The sequence below is a fragment of the Rhamphochromis sp. 'chilingali' genome, assembly GCF_963969265.1.
Source record: "Rhamphochromis sp. 'chilingali' genome assembly, chromosome: 5".
In the NCBI taxonomy this organism is placed as follows: Eukaryota; Metazoa; Chordata; class Actinopteri; order Cichliformes; family Cichlidae; genus Rhamphochromis; species Rhamphochromis sp. 'chilingali'.
In genome coordinates this window covers 38980873-39003498 of record NC_137932.1, presented here as the reverse complement: position 1 = coordinate 39003498, position 22626 = coordinate 38980873, and the positions used below count along the sequence as shown (strand labels likewise).

Sequence of the window (22626 nt, the reverse complement as noted above, 5' to 3'; positions counted from 1 at the left end):
GGTCCTTTATCTCCTGCTCTCCTGTTTGCTGAAGCCTCATCAGACATGGTCTTACTAGAAAATTGACTGTGACGAAACCACTATTAAGAAGTATTACACAAGATAAAGCTGGCTGATGAATCCAAATTTTAAATTGTGGGTTCAAATAGTCATCAATATGTATGGCAGAAATAAACAGGGAGGTATAAAACACGGTGGAGGCTCTGTCATGGTTTGAGGCTGAATTTCAACTGGTGGTGGTAGAGACTGTGCCACCATTCATGGAATTCTAAACACAGAAAAGTACAGTTACATAATCTGGAAAGGTGTGATTGGCAACAGCTTCATTGTTTAGCATAAGAAACACAATGCCAGTGCAGTAAAAGCATAAGAAATGACAAGCTTGCTTGTGAGAGTTCAGGCTGCGTTGAAGAGTAAAGATAGTGAAACCAAATATGCACTTTCAAACTCTGTTTTTGCCTTATATACTTTTTTCCATTTATTTTTGCATATTTCAAGAAATCTCTATACATATTTCCCCTTTTCCTAGCAAAATATAAAGAAACGATGGGTGGATCAAGGTTTTGGCAGAATACTGTGCATTTATACCCTTTGCACTGTTTAGAGACACTACATCAGCCTAGAGATGAAGGCATATTCCAAAAGTCAGTACTGCGGTGGCTTTGACATAACTCGGCTTAGTACTGGCTACGTTTAATGTTTTTACAATAAAGGTATAAGAGGACAATGAAAGCTTAAAATGGTCTTTTTTTAATTTAAATAACCACTTTCAATTCCTAAAATGAATTTATTGTGAATCATCCTTTTCGGGGTAAATCTTCACTCATGAGTAATGCAACATATAAATCCCTCTATCTCTGAAGAGCCATTTGTCTTCAAATGACCCCATATGCAGTAACACGCTGAAGCCTCTTTATCCCTCACCCGGCAAGGCACAATACCCAATCCTATGTTTTACAACAAGGGGATATATAGGGGCATGTGCGGTCATCTAGAGCCAAATGTCTCCTATCTAACCAAAGGACAGGTAGATACAGTATTTCAAGCAGGATTTATGGCACAAGATAGCATTAGCTAAAAACTGTCAGGCAGCGGTGATGGCTAAAAAACGCATTCTGATAGCGGAACCCAGCAGGATTGGAAAATTGCCGCCACAGAGGGGAGAGGAAGCAGTAAAAATGATGGTAGATGGGGGGGGGGGGGCCTCACTGATAACATGAGCAACCAATATATCAGATTGCACCAGGAGGCAAGTCCCCCCCAACCCCCCCCCCCCAAACACACAACCCCATTGCATCGACATGCATACAGGGAGACATGCAGAAAACATTAATTAACCAACTTATTTATTGCATTCCTTTTTTATTATAAGGTGGGTCACATATGTGGGTTAGAATACAGAGAAAGGTGCTGTGTGGTGTGCTCCAATGGGAGCAGAGGCTTTTCATGCACATGCACCTGTGTATGCAATTGGAAGATGAGGTTGGGTATAAGTTTAATGAGAGTTTGTCAAGGCGTTAAGGTTTGCAATCATATGCGTGTCTGACATGTGCATGTTTGTGTGTGCTACAGACTTGTGACTACTTTTAATGTCCTTTGGTTAGGCTATAATCTCCCAAGACGCACACACACCACAGACACACGTGCAGCATCCCACAATTTCAGCCAAACGGCGTCCACCAAGGTATAAATACTGGCCTGACACTTTAATGTCAGGGGATGGCTTGTCCTGGATTAGAAACTTGTAACCCACCGTGGAGCTTGACATTGCTACGATGAAGGTGCTGCAATGGGGAGAGTGAGGAGGGCAGGGAAGGGGGGGGGGGGTTATTATGGGTGTATGTTTGATGTATAAGGGCATCTAACACGGACTGTCGACTAGTGAGCCAATGTACAGAGACTCTTTGTGGCATTGCTGTAGTAGGAATTTTTTCTTTCTTTTTTTCATGAGAAGCAAACGCTGTAAGGAAAATTGAGTCTGTCACACCAGTGTTTATCACACACACACACACAACAGAATAAAGACGTGCACACACACTTGTTCACAGGAAAATGGAAGATTACATACTGAAAAATTAAGCGCTTTTCTCCTCTCCTTGATTCTGTTGACCGTGCTTCGAACCTGAAAGAAAGACACAGAGAATGGGAGCAAAAGAGATAACTGCAGCACACGCTGAATTAAAACAAAATATCTTCCACAGCAAACACCTGCGAGTATGCAAAGTGTAAAAATGGAGAAGGGAGAATAAAATGTGGAATGGAAGGAACATATTTTGAGGGTTAGTTTGCAGACACTGACACGCAGTGGTTGGGATAGTGTATGTGTGTGCGAGAGGGTGCTCCAGCATGTCCCAGCGGCTAATGGGACTTGAAAGTGACACATAGAGCTGGCAAACTAAGGAGACGACTTCAAGCTATCATCTGTCAACACAGAGCGCCGGGACCAACAAATGGGAGCTATTGGAGGAGAAGGGACTGGCCTAGCAGAACAGATTACATTTTTACACTCAGATGAAACAGTGTACTGCACACCTTCATTTAACACATAAAATACCAGACAGAAGTTGATATATATATATATATATATATATATATATATATATATATATATATATATATATATATATATATATATATATATATATATATATATATATATATATATATTTTTTTTTTTTTTTTTTTTTTTTTTTTTTTTTTTTTTTTTTACAAGAACTGCTTTGCTTCGATTACATTTTGCTAATTTCTCAGTACAGTGAAATAAATATTACAGGATACAAAAATTAATTCTTACATTTTTTCTATTCCTATACTTTATTAAACCAACTTTATTCTTTAATTTCTATTGGGGCGCTGTTATTATTTTGTTATTAAAATTTCTTTAACTGTTTACTAACAAAATACTAATAAATAAGTAAATAAAAATAGGTTAAAAAATTGCCGGTAGTTCAGTTATTCCTATCTTCTTCAAAATCCTCTGGTACTTGTGAGAGTGAGCATGTGTATGTTTGCGTATGCGTGCGCACTCTTGTGTTTGTGCCCTCTGTCAGCACTAACTGTAAATTTGTATCGGCTGGGCACTTATCACTACAGCCCATCCCAGCCCGGCCCACAACGTTAGTGAATATGCATTATGGCTTATGGCTTCATTAAGTCACGCCGTGTTATAAATTATGACACCACAGTGAACGCATACACACGGTCTCAGAGACAGCATGTGTATGCAGAAGATGTTTTGCATACGTACCACTGCTGAAGGGCGACATAATGAAGAGAGCCTAAGCCTCGTGACAAGGCAAAATCAACAATGCCAGCATTGCGTTTCAAAAGCCCTTCTATTATTTCTGACAAGATACTAAGGAGGTCGTCAACACAGTGCAGATGTTGGATAGACACTATCTTAACATTATTTTAATGGGCAAAATGAGACGCGAGGGTTTCACTGATCTCAAAAGCAGCCAGTGAGCTGAGGCAATTACATGACACAACTTAATTAATCATTTGACAATGAGGGGAAGGGCATTGTTTTAGATGATCGTTATGCGTTTAAGGGGTTTGCGCACACTCAAGGTTTCGCAATGATGCAAAGGATGCAAAGCATGGTTTCCCATGTAAATGGGTGCTAAGCGATTACCATATTAAAGCAGTCTGCCCGACAACACCTGCCGACATCCTTGGAGCTGATGGAAATAAAAGGTCATCAAAGAGTGGGATTACAAGGTGACCACCAAGGAAAAGCTAATTGCAATGAATAATGGAAAGCTACTGTCAGGTAATTAGCAATTAAAACGATACATTTTGAGGGTAATAGCAGCAGATGTAGTCTCTCTTCCATACCATACACAATTGTAATTATTCAGCCTAGAAACCGGCTTCATAAATGGAGCATGTCCTGACTTTCAGGCACTAGTTAATTCACCACCTTAAGAATATCAAAGCGAAATCTCCTGACACAGAGGCGGTTAGACTCATCTGTTTTAAATGTTAACAACTAACAGCAACTTTGCAAACTTTTTACACACAGTGTGCTCACTGTGTGTTTTGTGTACCTGCCATGTGCTATACCAGCTGTCGCTGAAAGTCCCTTCCAAGACAGCTTTTGAATGAATCAAAATGCCAGGACACCGTATATCCTGCCCACAGGATCCTTACAAAAAAATAAATAAAATAATAAAATTTTTACCAAGCAAATATTTTCTTTTAAGGGGTCACGAAGGCTGAAACCTAAAGCCAACGTTGCCAAGCATCACAATCTGGAGGAAAAAGTAGAAACAAAAGAAAAGCTCCCTACTCTTCGAGAGGTGATGGCGGGGTCAGTGGGAGCAGATGAAATAATCACTCAGTTTTCTGTTTTGTTTTGTTTCCCCCAAATTTTACCACAACAGTGAGGTCCTCTTGAAAATCAAACCTGAAGAGGAGCTGCTCACAAACCACGAGGACCTCAGGGTCAAGGACAGCATGAGTGTAAGAAAACAAATTCCCGAGCACTGAAAAGCCACTTAAGCAAGAATGCTATATTGATGTATTTTACAGCGCGAAAGGTCATCCCTCCCTGGCTCTGCATTGTCAGTACGTCGCCTATGACTCAGGGACGCTGCTCTCGGCGCTCTCGAGAAGAAAGGAGGGAGAAAACAAAATGGAAAAGGACAGAAAACTCGAGATGTTCTCTTTGATGGTCAGCAGCCAGGTGATAATGACAGAAAGCTGAAATAAAAGAGACTGAAGAAAGAGAAATAGAAAAGAGCAGTGGAGGACGATGGACTAATGACCAATGACCTTGTGTATTCAGTCAAAGAAAAGCCTAACAAAAAGACAGCGTATATGTGTATTCACCATAAATGAATAGCAAGCCGCAGAAACGGTGTCTTAGATTTTGCTTCGTATGCTGCATTTACATTCAGATTTACAGTCTTTTCCATTTGCTTGTTGCTTTCTTTATTTTTGCACATTTTTCAGACTTTTGAATTTTAAATTTTCACATGCAACTTTGGAAGGTGGGCCTAAGTTTAAACGCAGCATCACCTATGCAGACTTTACAAAGAGCCACAGTTGACCAAGAGTGATTTTTGTGACATGCGACTCAACCATTAAATCACAACTCTCCGTCTAGACGCTCAACCATTCTCCACCCCCGCACAGCTATGGTTTGGTAAATGGTAATAAGGCAGTAAGATTGCATTTTATCACCCTTCATTCTATATTGTTTGTTGCATATTGTCCCCCCACCACCACTACCTTTTTTTTTTTCTTTCGGTTCAATTACGGGTACTGCTTGGAGCCCTGCAAAGCCCTGGCCAGCAGCTTTGTCAGGATGCTAAATGGAGGGCTGTGAGTTTAAAAACTTAAAGAGGCAGTGAAATATTAGCCAATGTGGGTGAGGAATGAGTGGCTGAGAACTGCAGCGTGTCAGTGTTAAATGGTTGGACTCAGATGCATATAAGTTAGTCCAAGCATGAAGGGCAGTGGGACGCTCGCATGGAAACGATGTCCCCTCCCCTCCTTCTCATCCCTCTACCCATCCATACACACACACACACACACACTCTGGCGCACCCCACCCACACTGATTTTAAGCAAGGAGCCCATCAGAAACTTGTCATTTCTCTCATTCACTCCAACAGCCTTGAGACACAATGCAGACTTACCTCTGTGTTGTACACCCCATATATCAGAAAGATGAACAGGCCCTGTAAACACAGACAAAGAAAGAGAGAAAGGGAGAAAGAAAGAAGAGGAGGACAAAGTTGTTACACCTGTTTTCTCTCTTATATTTTTATAAAAATAAAAGAAGAAGAAGAAGAAAAAAGATCAAAACTAATGCAGGTAAGGTTGATTTGAAGTCTATTCTAGTCGCACAGAGCTGAATTAGACTTTAGTCGGAAGTAATGAGGAAAGAAGTAGGACAACTTCTCCAAAGTGGGCCACCTCTGTATAAAGCTCAGCTTGCATTTGTTTCGTCTGCAAGACTTCTTCCTCGTTGCAGGCTGCGCTAAGCCATCAAAGGCTTCAACCCAAGGTTCCACACAGTTTTATTGAAATAGAAAATCTCAAGTGCCTATATTCATACTGTGTTCTCTGACATTAAAAAAAAACACAATTATATGATTGAGTATTAACAAATACACACAGAGCACACGCATTATGTAAAGAAACAAAAAATCTGTGCTCATAAATCTACGCAAATAGCAAGAAACGAGGCAATAAAGACAGCATTAACAGTGGCGTCTATTAAAACACACTCACATGTACACAGCCCCACACTCACACACACAGAAAGAGAGCAACCCGGGCCAGACGAGACCATCAAGGAAAAACCATTGGAGGAAAGCGGAGAAAGAAAGAGACAGAGGGAGCATAATGAAAAAAATGGCACATAAAAGAAGATATTTCATGTTCACAACACTCCACGGCTAGTACCCAGGGCCCAAGAATGCCATGCCCTTGGATGCATAAAGGCTGCACTTTTGGTCACAGAAAAACAGCTATTTTTCATTCCGTTTCATTGTGGCATCCACTGAATGTACAAGCTGTGCATTCGCCTTCGAGCCATAATGTAATCCTGATGCCTCAATGAAAACAGTGAGAACAACATTCTCAGAACACTGATTGAACCGTGCCACAAAAGATGTACCGAGAAAAATGAAAAGGCAGTTAAAATCCTATAAATTTCAAGGCTGATAGATATGGTAGATTCTTTGATAAGAAAACCGCTAGCACAAAAAAAAAAAAAAAACTTTTAAAAGTACATCTCTCTGCTTTCACCGCAACCAAGTACGTCTCTGTTGCTTCATCTTTAAACCAGGGTAAGGACACATCCCGAAGACAGGCAGGCACAACCTGCCCAATGCATCAATCAAGCTGAGTTTGGAGCATCCAATTTTTGCCCGAGGAAGATCTCGATGCATCACCATTGACAACATGATTTGGGGGCCCATTCGGAGTGACAGGGCGACAGTGGCTGACGATGATGACCTCTAGGCCAAGCTACTACAAATTCACCTGGCCGCATTGTCCTCCGGGGACTGAATTGCCCCGTCTGTCGCGCAGGCTGGTGACACCTTGCGTACAACTGACAATTTCTCTTGTCTGCCATTCTGAAGACACAACAAGGAATTGCACACCGAGATCCGTCTGCTACATACTCATGTGAAGTGGCCAAAAAATAGATACAAGAAAATAAATAAATAAATAAATATTTCCATAGCACAGTGTGACCATGAGAGCATAGGTGAGGTTGGTGATCTGATAACAGTGGGTGAGCTGAGGTTTCTGGTTTTCAAAGTGCATCCCATAGCTTATACTTTAACTACCCGATACACAGGAGTAATGTTAAAAAAAGAGCAGCGCCCACAAAACCTTGTCTTCACGTTAAATAAATAAATGAATCAACGAATGAAGGATGAGACTGTGTTGTTTTCCAAGTGTGACAGCAAGATCATCTTTTCATCTGTTATCATCTCTGCTCCAATTTACGAGCATTAGATGACACTCAGCCATCGAGCTCAAAGAGACTGGACTGCAAAGGTGAAAGGCTACTCTAGATATATGCCAAGCCTGGACGTTTTTCAGCAGTTTTTCTTAGCAGTCAATTGAATCTATACACTTACTGGTCACATTGTAAGGCACTAAAGGGACCCAAAAGTGTGCCAAGAAAATATCCCACACACCATTTCGACACTACCACCGGTGTGAACTATTGATAAAAGGCAGAATGGATCCAGCGTTGTATATGGCAAATTTTGAGCCTAAAATCTGAATGTTGCAGGAGAAATGACCATTTATCAGACCAGTCTTCCTGTCTTCTAGTCTTTTGTTTAGCCTGTGTGAACTGTATCAATTCCCTCTGTTTCAGGGATGGGGTGCTCAGAGATGCTGTTCTGCAAACCTTGGTTGTAATCAATGGTTATTTATATATAGTTATCGTTTCCTTTCTATCAGCTCAAAGATATAGTTCTTTGGGGAAAATGCTCGTTTTGAACTTCAGCAGGGCATCCTGAGCATGTCTGCATGCCTAAATGCAAGTTTGTGGTAAGAAGCAGTTTAACCTTAGATGTGCGTGATGAAGTGGACGGTGAGGGTATATTATTTAACGTCGGCTAGTAAAAGGCTTTTGAAAAGTAAAGAGATATGGTTTTTTGTCATTTTTTAAAAAATAATATGGACTGACTCTAAATGCACATCACTCGCGATGTGAGATAGAATTGTTACTATAGGGCTGTATTTGGGGTGTCTGTCCTTCTGCTGATAAATATATAATAATTAGACCTCTATAAGGTAAAACGTTAAAATCTCTGATGTCCATTGAGAATTATTTAAAAGCACAAGCAAAGTGTTTATCATGTATGTAAACTCAGCGTGGCTCCATACTGTTTGCACACACAGACACATGCACACATGTTAGCAAGCACACACACACACTAACAGACAGTGGGTGGTTAATTTGCAACACATACTCCATTGTATTGCATTAGAATTGCAATTCCCAACTTATTGTTGCAATTTGATTATCATGTTTTTGATCATTCCTCTTATTTGTAATTAATCTTTTGTTGTGCAGTGAACAAAGTGGGGAGAACATAGTGTGCACATTAGGAAAAAATGATCTATTAAAATCTAATTGAGTTAAAAATAAGTGGCAGCGCAACAATAATGACGGATTGTTTAAAATGTTAATTCATTAATATTATCCCTAAAAACAAACAGACGGGAAAATGGGGCGCATTATTTAAATGCAAGCGTGCCTTTCTAAACTCTGCCGCATTTCTTTTGAACTCTGCAGAAAACGCTACAAATTTATGCAAAGAACGAACACAGTTGCTTTCAAAGTATTTCCATACTGTACATCAAACAGGGGAGCATAAATTAATTAGCATCTCACTAATTATGGAACAATTGTATGTTTAAAAAGTTACTGTGTTTGACCAAAAACACCATTGCCTCAGAGAGATGTGCTCTGCCGCAGTGCCGGGCAGGAAAGTGCATTTGTGTAAACGTGCATGCGCGATCCTACTTATCAGAGATACTGAGAGTTTTGTCTGGACAACAGAAAGAACAAATGAAAGTCAGACATCGATTTACTTTCAAGAACTCTGAGTCAAGCCATTTAAAGCGGCTAGCCCTGATATTGTTTACTACTGGCTGTTTGTGATGTCGACAACCTCCTTTGGAAATTTACCTCTGTTGTCCTTGCAACTCACTCTTCGTAAAAGCATCAGCTGAGTGCATTAAATATTTAAGGTGAGCCATTAACCGCTGGTTATACTTGTAATAAAAGCTTTATTCCTGTGTTTAAGTGTCTGCTTTGTAAGAGAATATATTAAATGAAGCTTAACTCCCTCAAATGTAAAAAAAAAAAAAAACTACAGATCTTTGGCAAATACAGACGTCGTTTTTGCCTATCTGCATGAATTAAGACGGGCAACTCCTGCGTTATTAGATAATAAAGCAGTTCGAATTTCAGATAACAGATTCAGGTGCCAGAGAACAGATCTGACTCTGGGTTTTTTCACGTTTCACAGTCATTTGATTTTATGACAAGATAAAATGAATGAGCTGGTAGCAACTGATCGTTTAGCTCAATAATATTTTCTACAGAATACAAGGTTGCTGATGGACAGTGTACAGTGCGGTACGACAATAGTTCAGCAAGATAACACAAGACAATTATTTAAAACATAACTTACACACTGGCTGACCACTAAAGGCTGATACAACTTGTGCACACAACTTCTCCTATTGTTTTAACTTGATTGTGTTTAATTGATCAACATGATCAATTAAACACAATTTTCACATTTTCAGGTATTTTCAGTCTTTAACACTGAGAATTCATCCCTGCATATGTTCAGCAGTGACACAAATCTCCAACCTGAATACAAACACTGACCACTTTTAAATTCCCTACAACAGCTCCAAGTTTCCCAAGCACATACGCTGTCCTCATTTTGACAGTAAGCCTACTGCAGGGAAGGGTGTTTTAAAAAAGCCACTTTCTCTTATAACAAAAAATAATAATAATTATACTATTTGTTTATGGCATATGCAATGTTGAACCCTTCAACCTCTCAAAGAATTCCCAGAGAATAATCCCTCTACATTTCTCCCCTCACTTACTATCAGCGCCCCTATTTCCCACTTCCATCAACCTCCCCACGTGTGTAGAGAAAGGAAGCAGAGAGCTGGCAGGTAAAAATCTCAAAAAGCAGTAGTTTTATGGCACCGTCCTTGGGAAACAAATTTTCAATGTACAGATATGAAAACTATGATTAAGGTGGAAGGGCAGTGTCTTGGCAAGGGGAGAGGGGGTGGCAGGGTAGCTTTTTCTTTCTCGCTGGAATGTATTGTCTCAGTCAGCCCAATGCTCCCTGTAGTATGAGAAGGAGCTTAAACGTTAACATGAGATATAATGACAGGGAACTCTGCTGTTCTGTCTGCTTGTTATATTGAAAAAAGAACCAGTATGGCTGCAATTTTGTCATCCTCCTTATTATTTTTACTTAGTGGTACAAATGACTTGCAGTAAAACAGATCTATATACAATAGATGTGTAAATTTTCAGCCAACCCCTTTTTAAAAATATTTTTATAACCGTGGTCTTGAGCAATAGTTTCTATGATTTCTATAGCAGTTTTTCTTTGGACATTGGCTGCTTTTTCACTTATTTTCAATCCAGTCATTGTACCTGATAACTTCCAGCTGTAGTTTTTCTTTTTAGTTAAGCCACTTAACACTGACCTGTGAATCAATAAAGCATAAAAAGGGCACCTAACTCAAAAGATGAACCAATGTTCTGTCTAGACATAAAGACAATTTAGGAAAGAACCAATTTAAAATTGTATCTTTAGGGATTTTGCTACTCTCAACATGTCACAAAAATACATTTCTTGTGTCGCATCTATAGAAAATGCCAAACGTGACATTTTGACAGGAAAGAAAGCTTGCCTATGAGTATCTGCCTTGCAAACTGTACAGTATTTCCCATTTTCCTAGCAAATTATAAAAAATGAGAAGCTTAGTCTTATGCACACTACTGTATACAAAATTTAATATGTTAATTTATAAGACAAGTAACAGGGTTTTTTTTACTTTAAACATTTGATTCTCCTTTGTGAATATTTCTGTATCTCTATTTTTGCAATAGAGATGCATAAAGAAAAAAACTTCTAGTTCAAAGTTTCGATCCCAGTATTAGAAACAACAACAACTGAAGACCACCACCTCCACATCCCCTCAGTGAATTCCAGAGTCACTCTCTGCCAGAAACGAGAGCCTTTTGAACAAGCTGGGCCCGACGTCAAATATCCTCGCCTAAATTCAAACACACAGAGACACTTTTCACAAATAGAGCTATCCGCATCTCCACTTGGCAAAAAAAGGGGAGGAAAAATTCTGCCCTCACACCTGGTAATCATTAAAGAAATGAGAGACAGAAGAGGTTAAAACACCGTGATGGGGGGAAAAAGAAAAGAAATTCACACTTCTGCGCTGGGACTTGCTAATGTCTCTGACCCCTCCACACATAAACAGTTTAATTAACATGTATACATAACTTTCACTTTAACTGTTCATGGCATGTCAAATCAAAGTGTCTGTCAAAGCTGTGAAACAAGGAGTTGATACTTTGCAGGCCCTCGGTTTGAATCCAGCTCCACTCAACTGCTCCAGCTGGAAAGAGATACTGGCAAGAAGAAGTGAAGGCAGGCAGACAGGGCAGGTAGACGGGCAGCCTGCCACTCTGTCAGTTTGAGGTAAACACCGCCCAATAAATGCTTTGTAGCACCCAGAACTGCTCAAGATATGAATTAGAGAAGATGCTTGAAGTGGAAAAATAAAAGTCAAACCAAACAGGTTTTTAAGATTTGGGTGGCATCACATCTTTCAAGCTGAAATTGCTCGCCTTTGCAGCAAGTGAGCACCGTATTCATTATGGTGCAAACTCAGTCCACCCTACTGTAAAGATGGCTGTGAAAATAAATCATCACACTCTCAATCATCTTAAAGTTGGCCTCTGTTGTGCACAAAAGCATGACATCAACCATTTATAGAGAATTTGTACAATTGAAAAAGATTGTTAGGTGCAAAATGCAACCAAATACATCCAGTCCTGACAACTGGAATAACCTAAATTTTGATTTGGGTATGTGCCAAAGTTTTCTTCCTGTTTCTTTCTCACTGCACATTATTAGAGAAAGTGGAAAAGTTATTCTATTAAAAAAGAGCCCTTAGGACTCCCTGTTTCTTTCCCCATACACACATCCAGTCAGTCGGGCTGTCACGTTGAGGAGGGGACCCCCCAAGCCAGCCTGCCTCCACGGGGTGTGTAGCTGCAGAGGAAAACTGTCAGTGTTCGCACACAAACAGGCACACAGTGAAGCCAGCAGCAACACCAGTGCTGGTGTGCGATGGCTCAGGAGAGGAGGGAGAGTTATTAGCTTAGCCCTGAACCACCTACTTAATATAGGGGCCGGCGGTGATCGCTAACAGAGCCTGGCAGAGGTGACAGCTTTTGGCCCTGCTTGAGGAAATCCAATTGAAAAGCAGCCAAGAGGAACAACAAGCCCGAAACAGATGTTGCTCGCTACCACCAGTGCAACTTGGGTACACACAACCCAGCGGCAACAAACCGCGATGGCAAAACTGACACACAAACATACACACAACGGACACAGAGTGGAGCGCACACGCTTACACCACAGAGCCACATGAAACTGTGGAGGAACAAAATTTACAAAGGAAAACATCAGCAGCAGCAGATGTCTACAAGGACAGCAACAAGGAGCGATTTGTACGTTTATTTTTAGTTTCTATACTCTCTTTTTTCTTTCATCACTTTTCTACAGAGTGGCAACTACAGTTTAAATATATTTAAAGAGAACAAATCAAGAAAAAATGGAGCAGAGGCCAAAACAAAATCTTTCTTCCTAGACAAGAGACCCACCCAACAATCCATCCATCCATCTATGAATCCCTTGTCTTTTCTTTTAAGAACGTCTGGTAAGGCGTCCTAGTGAAAACACAGGCCTTCATATTATTAAAGCGCTTTTGCTCAAGTATTAATTGAGTTTGGCAAGTCTGGCCACACTTAATCCTAATAACGTTCATTTATTTTTTCCATCACCGCTACTGGGAAAAAGGGCAAGGAAGAGATGGGGAGAGCGAGAGATAAAGAGAAAGGGGGAGAAAATGGGCAAAAATCAATTGTGACATATCTTTATTACCACTCGATGACAAATGACGGCACATTTGCCATTGCTCTGGCATTGTGTCAGTGTGTGTCATATTGATTTTACATCAGATGGACGAACGTTATTGATGAAGTTCCAGAAAAACAGATGACCGCCCCATTTGAGTTGTTTTTTTAGCGTTTAAATAAACCAGGATGACAGCAAATTAAGACAGTAATTGTCACATGGCAGATCTCTCCTTTTGCTTTTCCGACAATTTTTCTTTAATATAAACCAAATTTCGAAGCATTTGCGGAAACCAAGCCTGCCACGAGATCAGCGGGAGTTGGCAACTACACCCTGAACCTGATCACATGGAACACATGTGGGAATGTAATGGAGGAGCGGTACAGAGAGCACGAGAGCGAGAGTGAACTGTAAACAAACTAGCTTTTAAACAAGACAATTTCGAGTTGCGTGTCTTGGGCGCCAAGAAAAACACAGCCACGGAAAACTGATACAAACTTTTAACACATGGGTCAAAGCGGGAGTCTTTGAACTGCCGAGGGAAAGCCGGCCGCCAGTGCAGAAAGCTGTTTAATTAAAAATACTTAGGTATTCAACAGGCCTTTTTGGGGCGCCCTCTTGTCAAATTGTATGTGAGCCTGCTGTCAATCGTTTTTTTAATTTCACAGTTTTCCGCTGACAAGGGGGGGGGGGGGGTCAGATGGGAACAAGTTCTCCTAAAAACAGCAGCTGGATCCTGGGTAAATTTAGAGAAAAGGCCACTCACAAATATAAATCTGCACAGTCGGTTGCAGTAACAGACATAATACCATATTAGTGTATATACTCTTGAACCGTATACTTATACAGAATTAGACACAGTAATATGTTGGACCTGGTATTAAAATACCATTAGAATTACCACCAAACTGTGGTTTGGTGGTAATTCATAAACATGTAAGCTTCTTCCATTTAAACTGCCTTCAGAATATAGAAGGTACCAGATATTTTGCAGAGATTTGCAATCATAGCATAGATAAATTATATAATTTATGATATATACTGTTTTATTGTAGAATATTTGGGGGAAGGACAAATAGGTGACGTCTTTAATGTGATGTCTTTTTAATTTTTCAAGTCAGAAGGAGTTCACATTAACAGACAACATAATCATGTACTGCCAGCCACTTATTTTCGTGTGGCATTGAGGAGCTGGAAAGGCATCACACACACACACACACACACACACACACACACACACACACACACACACACACACACACACACACACTTCCAATATACCACCACAAGCACAGGCACTCTTAGTGGCTTCCAAACAGTAATTGCACTCTTATGTAAGTACAAGCAAGCTCAGAATCAAAGTCAAGTGTCTGGAAGTTGAACACCACCTGAGCCTCAACTTACCATTTTTCCAAAAAAGTGTGCCAACCCTAATGGGCCAAAATACGTACCATTATGTTTTTGTTTGTTTGTATTATTTATTTTTCTATAAAGAGTGTACGCTTTGCCTAGAGAACTATGACACATTTGCCCTTGGTCTATTGTTCTTGTGCCGGTGCGCGTTCGACTTATTCATATGCATACATTCGCGGGCATGAAAACAGTTTTAAAGCACCTGAAAGGTACATTGGAACCTGCAAACAAACAACTCTTACGCATGCACAGTAACATTTGAGCAGAATACTTTGTGCAAATTGCACCACTGACAAGACCGTGTTGCAGTGCCCTTGACTAACAATGACAAATGGATGCAATATGCAAAGTCTGAACAAGTTGCTTTTGGGTGCAAAATAGGAAAAACGTTGCTCCGGGTACCATTATGGGATGCGTTTGCTATGCTGTTTCTCAACTAAGGTGAGCCCAGCCGAGGTTAATGGCACGTGTTAAGATTGAGAAGTGTAGGTGAGTGATGTCTGTCGAGAGAAATCAGAGAGAGCGAGACAGAAAGATGGACCTTCTTTCTCTCGTTTAGACATGTGAATTGCCGATTGGTGTCTTGCTTGCTTCATTATCTATTATTATGCCGAATCTGTGACCTTGTATTTGTAAAGGACATAAGTGACTAAAGACACATTAGCAGCATATGAAAAAATTATGTGCTCTAAAAACCTATAAATTATTTTTAACTAATAAGTCGTTTTCTATCCCCGAGACTCTTACTGTCATGTTTTGTAAATAAAGAAACAGAGCAATAAAATAAAAGTAATACATCTAACTTATAATGTAGTGTCCTTACAAAGCAGCAGGAGCTTCACATACCTACTGCATTTCCATCAATCTGCTGTCAATCTGTCACACATCTGATAAAAGTGGAAATAATTTCATTTTTTAGGATGCAAAATATTGGTTTTATAGTGTTTTTTTTTTTATTTGCCTAAATTAATACATACATAAATCAATAGCTCATAGAAATTAATTATTAAACCACTAAGAGTTAGTAACACCCCAAAAATAAAAAATAAAAAATAGAGAGAAAAGGACAATAAGAAAGAGTGTCTAAAATAATGTGTATGTGAGTGCATGAGTGTAACCGCTGGGTTTGTAGTTCTGTTTCTGCGTACACCTACCCAACATAATCCCACTTCTGTGTCTTTCTGTATTCATCCGCCTGTCTGTGTTTGTGCACGCGCATACACATGCGGTACAACACCACCGCGGTGGCAGGGTGCATCCATCATGATAAACCGGGAGACTCGGCGACTGTCACATGCAATCACACTTCACTACGGTTCACAGGACTTCAAAGTGAAAATGAATGATAGCTCATCGACATGAAGACTTCATATATCTTCTTTTTTTTTTTCTTGCTCTTTTCTGTCTTTTATTTTTGGGAAGAGACTTGTATCTTTTCTCCCAGCCCCCCTTCGTTGTGAGGCTAATCGTTTTTGCCCATGGCTGGACGCACAAGTTAAAAATAAACAATAAAAAAATACATTCTGCCCACTCAGTTTGTAAGAGAATCTAAATGAGTAACACAGATTTTCAGAAATAAATTCAAAGTTTGCTTGTCCCACAAATTGCATTCATGTAAAGTGTGAGTAAAGCTGTAACAGACTTAAAGCTGCAATAGGCGTTGTATGGCCACCAGGGGGCTCCAAGAGTACCTCACCAGTGCATTCTGTTTGTCGTGATGTTAATTGGGTTAACGAGTTCTTTTATTTCTTTCTTTTTCTTATTCTGTGTTATTTCCTGTTTTGTTAGGAACATGTCACCTTCCTTTTATGTCTTGGGTGTTGATTTTTTTCTTTTTTATTCAATTTTTGGTTTGGTTTGTCTTTTTGACATCATCATTACACCATTGTTACTCTTCTTTGCTCTTTTGCGTTGGTCTGAGTTGAATACATTTTGCCATCAAAGTGTGACTGCTGGGATCAGCATGCCCTCCAACTTGTTTTGACTGACATTTTTCCACATGGACATTACAAGCAAGGATCTATAAGCCAACTACAAGCAGACTAGAAAATAACGCATTAAGAACAACTACACCAGTGGTGTCGGCTGCTGTCCATTTGCATTTTTGCAATCAGGTAACCCCATCCTTACCCTGCGCTGCTTAATGCACGTATCTGGCAGATTACTGGTGCTTCCCAGTTGTTTATCTTGCTGTGTGCCTTCCCCTGTGCCCTCATTACTTTTGCTTCCTTATTTTTTGGTTATCTACTTGGACTCCTTCTTGATTTCCTTTGTTATCACCTCTTGTAATTTTATTTACTTCTCTGCAGTCGATCCTGTACATGATCCCAATGTCCTGCACTTGGTGTTTCCCCTGTGAACATACCAATATTACTTTATCAAGCCCTGCTGACATATCGATAAACATAATCCTACCTTGCCAACATGAGCATCAAAGAAAGTGTCTGCATCCCTGACTTGTTTAATCATTTGTTATGTTTGGCTATTAACCAAGCAGCCACCATTTATCAGGTAACAGTAATCTAAGTTACTGATTACTAATAGTAAAAACAGTGTTTCAAGCGAAGCAAAGCATAAAAATACAGATACAGCTTTTAAACTATCAGTATTTGTTAACCTCAGTGAGCACTTGAAAACATAACCCATGCATGAATTGCTGCACTCTGGGGATTCAAACCCTTGACCTTTGCAACTCCAGAGGAGCTTATTTTAGAGACCGCGCCACTGGGGGACGTGGCTTTCAACTCACGTTCTCACAAGTTCTCACAAGTTCTCACAAGCTGAAGCAATGATGCTGCGTTTGCAAAACTGGGCTCTGTTTGTTCGTTTCAATGTAACAAGCATCCAAAGGGAGAAAATTTACAAAGAAGATGCGTCATGCATGCTTCCATCCCAATGAAGCCTTGATGACAATGCAGAGAATGACAGCAATATTTCAGTTTGAAAGTTAATGTGAACAATGGCAAGTATTAAACTTGTTAGATTTGTAACTGCTAAAAAGTCAACTGAGACGCAATAATGCCAACTCTCTAACTGCTTCAGCGCAGGCAAGGGTAGCTTTTAATCTAGTAATGACTCTGAAATGACAGTATGCTTAAAAAAAAAACAAAAAACTAAAGATCCTGGTATAGACCTCCTCGCCTCTCCCTCTCTCTCTCTCTCTGCACTCTGTCCCAGGCTCTGCTCTTGCTCTCTAAGCTGTTTGATTGGCACATGCTTTCACTTAATGAGGGATAATTACTAAGGAAAACAAGTGGGAGAGCACATCTGCTCAGTGTAAAAAGAAGTCCAGGCCTGGTGCAATCTGTCAGACAGGGCTTTCAGGTTGTGTGTGTGAATGCCTTACCCACCTTCAGCAGCCCCCCAGTCCTGCATAAACCCTCCAGGACCCTCCCTACACGCCGTCCCGACGAGAAGCAGATTAATATGAATCAGCATGTGGCTGTAAACACTCGACGGGAAGAGTGTATATCTATGTGCGTTGACATGCATAGGAAATGACCCGGAGTATCTGTGGAGGACTGGCTATGGGCCACGGCAGGAAGGGCAAGAGGCCAGTGGGGACATCAACATCCCAATCAGTGTCCTGCTGCCAGAGCTGTTGTTCTCCAGCTCCTATCGCACTGTTTTGTTTGCTTTTACACAATGCTACACTGTACTAGTAGTAAAATACTCAGGTAGCTGCAATTCTTCCCAGACACATCCACATAGTGCTCATAAATCATCTCTGCTAAACGGTCTCTTAATGACCTGCCTTTGTGTACAGTTAGAATGGGAACTTGTCATGTTTAAATTGTGAAATTATAATTTACTGTATTACTCAGTGAAACTGAGTTGCCAGATATTAAAAATTTTGACAGAATATTCTGTAGGTTTAATTTGTAATTTGTACTTCACATTCTTGATTACAGCTACTTAACAGAAATAGTGGCAGCACACATACATTAGCCAAAATGAGGAGAGAATTCACATGCTACTTTTCAAGCAAAAAGCACAGGGCAGCTTTGGGTAACCTAGATCAAATCATTTCATTTTATCTGCCTTATAATTTAACACAAAGTCGCTCCAGATGAGCACGTTGTGTGGCAAGTGTGTGACCCATTGGTTTGTCACTCAGTGTAATCGCTAAGGTGTAATCAATATAAATTCACCTATAATTAACATATATTTTATCTATCCGTTTGACAGCTTCAAAAGTTATCAAATATTTTTTTATTCTATTTTAAATACATTTTTAAAAATGAGGATTTTTTTTTTTTAATTATCACATGCAAACTGGATCTGACGTTTGACAGCCTTTTAACCTTCCGACACTTTTGTCCACCCTTCATGCCCCCGCCTCGGCAGCTCCTTACCACCCACCCACTAAAAGAACAACAGGGTTTTGCTTTCTTGCCCTGCACTGACCCAGTTCCCACTAATTACCCACAAAGTATACATCAAAGCCGGGAAAATCTACAGATCTGCGACAACGAGGCAGAGTAAGAAAAAACAGGACTATCCCCAACCTAGTCACCCTGAGCTGTTACCGATACAGCCGCGTGAGTTTGTCTGTATTTTTGTGCATGCGTGCGAAGTGGTGTTAGCCGATACAAAAGGCACGACGGTGAACTTATAAATAGAACGGTCATTGTTTCGACATGGGTAATTTCGGGTGTCGGAATTGTTCCTGACACTGTCAGCTGTGTGGCTTAGCTGAGGGGGAAGGCGGCAGGGGTGATGGATGAGTGAGGTCATGAAGTCTAGAGTCAGCTGATGGGATAACATGCATATACACACAGAAACAGAGAAATAAATATTACTAATAGCATCAAAGCATGGAATCAAATACAAACTATAACATGCATTAAGGCCATTGAGCATAATTGCACTCTTTTTTTCTCTTTTACGCCTTCCCTCTCTCTTTCTCTCTCTCTCTCTCTCTCTCTCTCTCTCTCTCTCACACACACACACACACACACTCGCACACACACACACACACACACACACACACACACACACACACACACACACATACACACACACACACACACACACACAGTTATCATTGGGCAGGGGGCAAAGGGGATGGTTTGCTTTCTTATGACACAGTCTATTACTAAATTGAGCTGGCAGGTAATTCTAAGGCAAATAAATGCCAGCAGGTTTAACACAAGGAGAGGTCTTTGGGGTGGCGGCAAGAGCAATGACAGAAATTCTTTGGCCTCTTTTGACAGGAAGCCTATTATTCTCGCCGCTTTATTTTCCCAGGCTAGTTTTTAAAACTGATCTCTCCAAGAGAACTCCCCGCCCTAACAATCAGACCTTCCCCATCTGAACCACTGCAGCTGGTTCTTTGGTTCTGCTGGTCTGTGTCTTTACTCCCTAGACTTAATATTTACATTCTATGAGAATGAAGGCTGATTTTTTTGTCTACCCTTCAGTTAATTTCAAGGGTACTTAGGTGAACATTTTAGTAAAGTATTTTCTGTACACAAACCTTGATGCTAAGGTTGTGAAATAAGCCTCTCCATCTGTAAGAAATCCTCCCTTCAAACAGGTGAACAAGCGCTTGTATGAAATATTGCAGCACAGCTCTAATTTTAATGTTGTTTATTTAAACTAAAATAAACATTAAAAATATAACAAAAAAAGATGAAAAGAGGCAACAGGGGAAAAAAATAAAAGTACAAGTTGAGACAAAACACACTATAAATATACTACTTTTAAAAAAAAAAGCTGAGCTACATCCTCATTATAAATGCCATCTCAGACGGGCATGGTGGGAATCGGTGCTGACCTTGGTATCCCGTTTGAATATTGTTTTAATGCCGCGTCTGGTAATTGAGAACGCAACGCAAACAGTGGACTCTTTTTCAAAGGGAAAGTTATTTTCCCAGGCAGTGGGAATGCAAACAATGAAAGAAGTGTATTTATTTGTTTGTTCATAATTATCCAACAGACTCATTAAAATATGGATTTATAAATAAATCTCCATGATTTTACCTATGACTACATTAATTTAAACATTTCATCACCCACTGCTGTATAATAATAATTTGTACGCAAAATATTTATGTTACAAAGTTGCATTTGCAGTATTTTAGTTTATTTCAGTAGCTAAGGAATTAAAATTCAATTCAATAATTAGAAAATAATTAGTGAAAGCATATTAACTAATACAAGAAATGATGAAATATTCACAATCACTTGCTATCTCTGTGCAACCAGTAAATTCCACTGTACTGGGAGAGATGGCTGCTGCTTTAAATTGCGTGTGATCAGCGCTACGGCAGACAATGAATAAGGATGTCAGGGGAATTGAGGGGAATATGGTTCCTGTTTTCTCAAACAGTCCAAAATGAAAAACATTTCCCTCTGTAATCTGGCCAGTGAGAGCTCTGCCATGTGTGCACATCGACACTCTCGACTGTGTCACTGCGTTAGTTTGCAGAGTGAGTTTATAGGCAGTAAAACTGTGTTACAACACAGTTTGGACCACTTCAACGTTTGCTGACTGATATTTTGCACGTGTTTCATTGAATCTTTGTTTGATTACATTGAACGGAAATTCCACGAGCATAACTTCTACAAAAATCTTAGAGTATATATACATTTAAAAGTAGCATTCCTAAAAATAAAAATAAAAACGTGGCAAGCTGCAGTTATAAATGGTACAGTAGGAAAATATAAGGAGTACAGGAGAGGAATGCTGTGGCTGTGAATGGGCCAGTTGTGCAGGTCCAGATGAATGGGCTGGAGATGCCTGACTGTGAAACTGGATCCAGGTCCTGCTGTTTTGGTTTCTTCTGCCAAATGAGAAGTTAAAATAACTTCTAACTCCTCGGTTTGTAGGGCGTTGATGGTAGCGGTGACAAGCGATCACACACATTATCCAGATACACATGCACACAGATATTCACAATGCTTAACGGGCCGTTATGTTCAGCAAAAAAAAAAAAAAAAAAAAGCCAGACTTTACACAAGAAATCGAAATGCAGGATCACACATGTACCACTATGTGCCAGTTCTTTGCATACACTTTCCTTCTTCTTTTAAATTTTTGTTGTGAGATTATTTTGAATTGAGGTAAAAGGTATATAATAAATAACAATATTTGCTTTGTTTGCACAAAAAACAAGCAACATGAGAAACGGAAAATTAATTTGAGCTCTGAAATATTTACAAGCCAGAGCATTGCATTTAAGAACATGAAAATCTTTTTTTAAATTCTTGATTTTTTTTTGACTTGATGTTTGCATGGCAAAGCTGAGGACCATTAGCAAAATTACACTTTTGCACAGGCAGCGCATTGCTTGATCTATCAGCAAATATCTAACTGAGCTGGTACTTGTAAACTGGGCAAATTTAAATGAAAGCATAAAAAAATACACTGTGCATTTTTCTCATCTCACATTCAGACAGGAAGTGGAATTAAAACTGAATGTGAGGTCTTTTAAATTTGTTTGAGACATTTTTACCTGAAAGGGATAAAGCGTTGGCAGGCAAAACTGGATACAGATCGGTGATTCTGTGTTAAAGCTGTCGGTTTGTATTTTGGGGCAACATTAAGTACTTTTCTGTTTAGCTGAGAGCTCGTTAAGTTACGAGTGTTTAATCTTTAAAAACATTTGCTGTGGTTTTTCACTTCCACTTGGTCAGTCAGCGTGAGCAGAGGTCAGATATTAGCATATTATAAAGTCCAGTCAATGCAGTAACATCCAGTTACACTAAATCTGTTAACATCAAATTTAATCTCAATTTTTTTACAGAAGTAATCTCTGATGTTTTGTAGTCTCTGACCTACTGAGCAAAGAGGAGAAATCACCTCTTCTCGAACAATCGCTTCAGATGCTGTAAAAGCATGGCTCACTTATACAGCAAATCTCCCATATGGCAAAAATCAATAAGCGGTGCGAGACTCTATTGATCATATCTGTATCACGGATGCATACTGACGTCCACCAGCCAAGCGCGTGTAAATGTGTGTTGATGTAAGTGGACTGAGTAGAGGAGTTCATTACAATGCAAACAATATTTTTTT

The 22626-nt window shown here is 39.8% G+C and overlaps 1 protein-coding gene across 1 annotated transcript in view; it reads right to left on the bottom strand.

Moving 5' to 3' along the window:
• The window catches only part of LOC308396908 (adhesion G protein-coupled receptor D2), an 89808-nt gene that overhangs the window by 46060 nt on the left and 21122 nt on the right, over window positions 1-22626 (bottom strand). Inside the window, exons 21-22 of the mRNA XM_080882543.1 lie at window positions 5646-5687; window positions 2069-2122 (exon numbers count right to left, since the gene is read on the bottom strand). Of these exons, the coding sequence (XP_080738669.1) occupies window positions 2069-2122; window positions 5646-5687 (96 nt within the window). The remainder of the gene's footprint in view (window positions 1-2068; window positions 2123-5645; window positions 5688-22626) is intronic.